The sequence below is a fragment of the Lynx canadensis genome, chromosome A2 (genome assembly GCF_007474595.2).
Source record: "Lynx canadensis isolate LIC74 chromosome A2, mLynCan4.pri.v2, whole genome shotgun sequence".
NCBI classification, from domain to species: domain Eukaryota; kingdom Metazoa; phylum Chordata; class Mammalia; order Carnivora; family Felidae; genus Lynx; species Lynx canadensis.
This window is the reverse complement of record NC_044304.2, coordinates 2,083,998-2,091,487: the sequence shown is the minus strand read 5'-3', so window position 1 is coordinate 2,091,487 and position 7,490 is coordinate 2,083,998. Positions and strand designations below refer to the sequence as shown.

At 49.9% G+C, this 7,490-nt stretch overlaps 1 protein-coding gene across 1 annotated transcript in view; it reads left to right on the top strand.

The window, feature by feature from the left end:
• The first annotated feature begins 331 nt into the window (after positions 1–331).
• The window catches only part of LOC115502601 (zinc finger protein 77-like), a 135,819-nt gene continuing 128,660 nt past the window's right edge, over positions 332–7,490 (top strand). Inside the window, exon 1 of the mRNA XM_032595497.1 lies at positions 332–582. Within this exon, the coding sequence (XP_032451388.1) occupies positions 571–582 (12 nt within the window). The 5' untranslated portion in view covers positions 332–570. The remainder of the gene's footprint in view (positions 583–7,490) is intronic.

The following is a 7,490-nucleotide window of genomic DNA, read 5'->3' as shown; positions in this document are numbered from 1 at the left end:
TATCTATCTATTGCTTGCTTGCAAGTGAGTGAGTGAGGGGCAGAGAAAGAGGGAGAGAGGGAGAAGCAGGGCTCGAGCTCACCCAAGGCGGGGCTCGAACTCATGAACTGGGAGATCCTGACCTGAGCTGAACTCAGATGCTTCACCAACGGAGCCACCCAGGTGCCCCTACGATTTTCAATGCGTAAATAGGAACCATCAGTAAACCATGGAAACTCAGTGAGAGGCACTTCCTGTCCCTTCGCACGGGGAGTCGGAAGGTGCTGTGTCCGTGCTCAGCAGTCACGAGGGGTTTCACATGGGTCCACGTGTCATGCTCATTCCCGGATCGGACGCCCTACGTATCGATCATTTTGTCCTTTCAAGGCCAAAAGGTGTAACAGGTGGATTCGGGCTTCCTGGGAAGAGGTCTGAGAAGGGGAGCAGAGACCGAAACCATCTACATATCATCAGAGAGCAGAGCCTTCAGCAATTTTCCATCATCCAGACCAGCTTTTGAGATTCAAGAAAAGCAAGAAAGCCTGTGCCGCCCTGGGCGTGAGTGCCCTGGCGTGTTTCTGTTCCTTTCAAATGAAAGCAGAGGTAACTGCGTTCATCCTCACAAACTGCAATACGAAAAATGCACTCTGCAGTTTCATTTCCTTGAAAATTTGCTCTCAGCGGGAAGGGATGTCAGCGTGTGGGAGTTGGGAACAGCAGGTGCCAGTGATCACCGTGTCCTGGACAGTCCTCCGTCGTCTGGGCACTGGGTTTTCTCACAGGTAAAAGAGGGGTATTACACGGACGGGTGCAGGTATGATGGGATCATAAGCCTCAGGCTGGTAATCTTTTATGGGCTTGATGCCTTTAAGGGCTTCTTTATTTAAAGGGAATTAATTCCTGGCAGCGCTCTGAGGGATTTATATGAATCTTCATGGCAGGTACACTGTGGCTTCTGCCAATATCAATTGAGGATTTTGCTCAGAAAGAGGATGGCAGGTGATCCAATCGAGACAAATGATCAGTGTCCCCAGATGCCACTCTAGTGTGTCAGAGATGAAGTAGATAAAAGATGTTCAAGGATCATTTCATGCCCCTGGTTAATCTGGTTACTAGTGTCAAATTTTAATTTTTTTAATGTTTATTTATTTTTGAGACAGAGAGAGACAGAGCATGAACGGGGGAGGGTCAGAGACAGAAGCAGACACAGAATCGGAAACAGGCTCCAGGCTCCGAGCTGTCAGCACAGAGCCCGACACGGGGCTCGAACTCATGGACCGTGAGATCATGTCCTGAGCCGAGGTCGGACGCTCAACCGACTGAGCCACCCAGGCGCCCCACTACTGTCAAATTTTAGAATTATGTCCCCCCCTTTTTTTTTTTTAATTTTTTTTTCAACGTTTTTATTTTTGGGACAGAGAGAGACAGAGCATGAACGGGGGAGGGGCAGAGAGAGAGGGAGACACAGAATCGGAAACAGGCTCCAGGCTCTGAGCCATCAGCCCAGAGCCCGACGCGGGGCTCGAACTCCCGGACCGCGAGATTGTGACCTGGCTGAAGTCGGACGCTTAACCGACTGTGCCACCCAGGCGCCCCAATTATGTCCCCCTTTTGGAGGAAAGAAATCTGTCATGATCCTGTTCTAAGAAATCTCAGCCTAATACGTGACTAGAGGAGGAGGAAGGAAAGAGAAGAGAGTATCTCTCAAAGTACATAGACAAAAGGAATAGGCTGACAGACAGGAACCTGTTGTGATATTTTAGAGGCCCCCTGCTATTGGAACTATTTTAGTCCTTCCAGGCGGGGGCTGCATTACAGCAGGGGGCTGGGCACCATGGGTGTAGTTCCAGGGCCCACAAGGACAGAGAGAGATTCGTTCCCAGGGTGGAGAGTGGTTTCTCTGAGCTGCTTACCAGAGAGGACTTGGGAATTGGAAGGACTCTGGAAAGGCCAGCTGGAAGGACGCAGGTTTGCTGAGTGCTTACATTTGTGACCTTTTTTTTTTTTTTTTTTTTTAATGACTTTGGCTCTTTGCAATAGCAGAATAGGAGATACTAGGATAACAGCAGAAACTAGGCGATAACTCATTTTGTTTAGAGTTTTGGAGTTGAAAATTAAGAAATTAGCATTCTTGGATGACTCATCTATGGCACAAGCAAGCTGGTTTGCAGATTCACTAAATCTGCAGTGGACACAGTTTCCCACTGAGGTCCTTTTAACTAAAGAAAAAGATACCAGTTGAGCTCCTTAATAAACATAGATTTGAACGCTACCCGGCTGGCCTCGGTGTCTACAGAAAGGCCAGAATTCCCTTTGATGACAATTTGGAGTTGCTCGTAATAACCGTGAGCAGGTTCTGGGCAAGCCTGGGCTTTGTTCCCATCGGCAGGCTTAGGAGAAGCTACTTTCATTTCTTGGAGATTTCCAGCAAGTGTTCTAACGTTTGCCCAATTTCGGAGCTCGAACATTTAAATCCATTTCGGGGAGTGTCTGGCGGGCCTGCCTCATCCTGTGTGCAGCCTGGCCCTCACCAACACGCTTGTGGACTAGTTGATATCAGTCTGAGAAACCAGGTTGGTGAGTTTGAAGAACTATTGTTAAATCCTCCACCAAACCTCTGGTGATCTTGAGTCACTTTAGGAAATGCTTTATGGCTTAGAATTTGGCCTTAGCCCAGGGAAGACAAGATTCATGGTTGTTTGTTTTTTTTCTAATGTTTATTTATTTTTGAGAGAGAGCATGCACAGGCAGGGGAGGGACAAAGAGAGAGAGAGAGAGGGAGACACAGAATCCGAAGCAGGCTCCAGGCTCCGAGCTGTCAGCACAGAGCCCGACGCGGGGCTGGAACTTGTAAACCACAAGATCATGACCTGAGCTGGAGTCAGACACTTAACTGACTGAGCCACCAGGCGCCCCACAATGTTTTCCACTTTCTCTCCCTCTCGTGCATTGAATCCACTCTGTGCTGAGGGCACAGTGGCGACCAAGAATCGTCTCATCCATTCTTGTGGACAGAGTCAGCTGGTCCAAGGGAATGAACAGACATCACATACCTTGCCATGTGAGACACCATCTGTTTTTTCTTTTCTTTTTTTTAACGTTGATTTATTTCGGGGAGGGGAGGGGCAGAGAGAATTCCCAACAGGCTACACCCTGTCAGCGCAGAGCCAGACCTGGGGCTCGAGGCCACACACCCTGAGCCCATGACCTGAGTTGAAATAGAGTCAGATGTTCGACTGACTGAGCCACCTAGACACCCCGAGACGCTATCTGTTTTAATCATCTCCCTTTGACCCATTGGTGAGTGAGGGACCCCCACCTCAAGGTTACGGGGACAACCAACACGTGACACGCAACACTGAGCAGATGTGACCCCAGGAGGTTTATCGGTCAGATGGCTCACAGCCTGGGGGAGGACACCACAGGCCACGCAGGGCCACTCAGGGGGCACACTCAGGGACAGAGTGAGGCACAGGGGCTGCGGGAGGCAGGCTTTGCAGGGATGCGGGGCGGTGGTGGTCCTGGTCCTGGGGGAGGACGTGATTGTCTTGTTGGACTGATTTCGAGGCTGTGTGGGTGGGGGGGTAAGTGACAGCCATGGCCGGCCCCCCGGAGGGAGGCTTTGGGGGCCTTTATCGGTGGGAGCAGAGTTGGGGGCTGGGGACTTGTGCTCAGGCCATTCAAGGCCCGATTTTACCGCATGAAGGCAGAACATAATATTGAGCCCTAATCTGGGGCCCGACACCACACCATCCTAGGATACAAACTTCCACATTGCACTGAGAGAACCACTGACTCATTTTGTTTCTTAAATAACTGCTTTATTAAGCTACAAATCACATATCATGTATTCCACCCACTCAACGTGTAGTTTCTAGCACATTCACACGGTGTGCGTACAACCGTCGCCACAATCAATTCCAGAACATTCCATCACACCAAAAGGAAGCCCTGTTCCCATCAGCCATCACCTTTGCCCCCTTCCCGGCCCCCACGAAACCCCTTCCTGTCCGTGGATGGGCCTGTTCTGGACGTTTCACACACGTGGACTCACAGCCCGTGTGGCCTCTCGTGTCTGGTTTCCTCTCTGAGCGGCGTGGGTTCGCGGCCCATCGGCAGGGAGGCCGGTGTGGGCGCCTCGCTCCTGCTCCGGCTGAGGGACGTGCGCGTGCGCGTGCGCGGTGGACACGTTCCTCCGCGGACGTGCGCGTGCGCGGTGGACACGGTCCTCTGCGGACGTGTGCGTGCGCGGTGGATGCACCTGATGGACGTGCGCGTGCGCAGTGGACACGTTCATCTGTGGACATGCGCCTGCGTGGAGGGAGACCCTGCGTTTGTCCCTCCATTGATCTTCAGCTTGTGGATTACACTGCAGTTAACACAGATGTGCAAGCATCTGTTTGAACACCGGTGTCCAGATCTTGTGGGTATATACCAATGAGTGGAATTCCTGGGTCACATGGTCATTTTATGTTTAACTTTTTAAAAAAAAATTTTTTTTTTAACATTTTATTTTATTTTTGAGACAGAGCATGAACGGGGGAGGGGCAGAGAGAGAGGGAGACACAGAATCTGAAACAGGCTCCAGGCTCTGAGCAGTCAGCACAGAGCCCGATGCGGGGCTTGAACCCACGGGACAGTGAGGTCGTGACCTGGGCCGAAGTCGGACGCTTAACCGACTGAGCCACCCAGGCGGCCCTATGTTTAACTTTTTGAGGCACCACCAAACATTTCCAAAGCGGCTGCACTGTTTTTGTTCCCACCAGCCGTGCACAAGAACCCCCAATTTCTCCACGTCCTCTCCAATCATTGGTGCCTTTTTGCTTTCTATATTTTCTAAAACTTTGTTTACTTTGAAGGGGGAAAGGACAGAAAAAGAGCGCGCGAGAGAATCCCGAGCAGGCTCCTCACTGATCGTGCAGAGCCTGATGCAGGGCTCCAACTCATGACCCATGAGATCGTGACCGGCGCCCCTTTTTTGCATTCTGATGCTGTCACATCTGGGGCCTCACTGACCCTGGAGGGACGGCCCCACAGAGGCTGCCAATGGCTAGAGACAGGAAACAGCTTGCCCACAGCACACCTTTTATATGCAAATCAGCCAATTCGGAGTCCACCTCCCCGTCCCCTCCTCTATGGGGCTTTCACTCTCAGGCCACTGTCCCCCTGCCCTAATCACCCCAGGGCCGGTACCAAGCAGGAAGGGGTAGCCTCTACACCCCAGAGTAGCTGCACTCAAGCTAGCCTGTCCCGAGCCTGCATCCCTGCCTCGCCTATTTCCGCCCAATGGAACCACAATAAACATTTGGCTACATTTCCCCCTTTATCCCTCTCCTCATGGTGTTTGGTGTTTCTTCTCCGAGTGGCCCTGCGTGGCACAGAGTGGCATGCCCTCTCTTCTGGGGCTGTGAGTAACAGATTATCTTTCCATTACAACGTTGTGTGGCGGCGGATGTGAGCAGACGGCGTGGTGATGGTTTCTCGGGGTTCACGGCTATTAAATCTTAGGTAATACAATGTCCTATGTCAATTGTGCCTCAAACAGCCTTTTCAGTGCCCTTCGTCTCCTAACCTGCTGGCCTCATCAGACCTGAACAATAATAAAACCTACATTCCAAAACAGCCAGGACTGATTTTCTTTTTTTTTTTTTAAGTAAGCTCTATGCCCAACATCAGGCCTGAACCCACGACCCTGAGATCACGAGTGGCCAGCTCTAATGACTGAGCCAGCCAGGCGCCCCCAGAAGAGACAGAATTAAACCAAACCCTGCTTAGTCATAAATAATAGATGGTGAATTGATGAAGACCAGCGGCGTGATTCAGGGTAGTGATTATATCCAGTGGCTGAAGGGGGATGAGTCAGGTGGTGGGCACCCCAAGATATGAGTAGCTGCCCAGTTTGTTCATGAACGTGGGTGCCCAGGCTATAGCACATTTATTATTTGTTCCTTCAGCTTCACATAATTTTTTGCTTAAAATTGTTTTTAATTTAATTTTAGAGAGAGCATGAGTGGGGAAGAGGGACAGAGAGAGAGAGAGAGAGAGAATGAGACAGAGAGAGACGGAGAATCCTAAGCAGGCTCCACGCTCGGCGCAGAGCCTGAGTGGGGCTCAATCCCACGACTCTGGGATCATGACCTGAGTCGAAATCAAGAGTCAAGATGCGCAACCGACTGAACTACCCAGGCAGCCCTAGGTAAAATGATTAAACTTAACATTAAAACATTTAGTGCGTTTTTTTCCTCAGTCCAGTGTACTTCACAATACCAATCTAAATAATTTTTAAAGCATGAAATAATACACAGTTTTCAAATATTTATTTTACCACATGATGTGACCATCTCCCATTTTTTTTTAATGTTTATTTATTTTTGGGAGACAGAGAGAGAGAGAGAGACAGAGAGAGGCAGTGTCAGCAGGGGAGGGGCAGAGACAGAGGGAGACACAGAATCTAAGCAGCTCCAGGCTCCGAGCTGTCAGCACAGAGACAGACGGAACTCATGAACCGTGAGATCATGACCTGAGCCAGAGTCAGACGCTTAACAGACTGAGTCACCCAGGCGCCCCTGACCATCCCCCAGCTTTGATTTCACTTTTAGTTTGGAAGAGGTTCTCAAGCCTTTCATACCGGGTGCTTTGAAATTTAGTTGGTTTACAGGCAAATGGAACTGAGAGTAAGAGCTTTCATTCTCCCTGTTGAAAATGAGGAAACAGATGGCTCCCTCCTTTTTTTCTTAGAGCATTTTCTTTAGAGAACTTGTGTTTATAAACCCCTTCGCCTTTGAAATGTACGTAAACCTCTGTAAAAGCTAAGGAAAGCGTTCGCCTGCTTTACCACCGGGACTCTTTCCTGGGAGCTCACTTTGAAATGCAATCAGCAAAAGAGAGAGCGGTCTCTCCATGGGGGCTTCTCTCACTTGCAAAACTACCGACCCGACCGTCATAAAGAGAAGCTTGTTTTTCCTTTGCACAAAGCCAAGTAACTAATACGGACGGTCACCGAGTCACCAGGTGGGTGGAGGATGCATGATTGTATGACAAAGGCTGTTGGGATTGGCCACGGGAGGACGGGTTATCACTTATCCTGAGAACGTGTATGGAATGGCTTGACTGTGCTTGGCTGCGTAAGGGGGAGAGATTTCTTTGTCTTTCCAGGTTCTCAAGAGGATTGCCCGAGATGCAGGTCACATTCTGGCTTAGTGCTGACTCAGAAATAAAACTGTTCTCCTGGTCTCTTTCTCTTCAGTCTTTGTGACAGGTTTCCTGGGTTGGCAGGAGGTTTGGTTTTCAGTTATATTTTCCCAACAGAGAGCAGTATTTGAGTAGCAAAAGTTTGGAAATAAACCCAGTGTCCAGGGCGGAGACCAACACGGGGTCTGAACTCGTGACCCTGAGATCAAGACCCGAGTTGAGATCAAGAGTTGGACGCTTAATCCACTGAGCCTCCCAGGCGCCCTGCGCGGGATTTATTTCTAATTGAACCAAAACATCAAATTCTATTGCCGTATAAA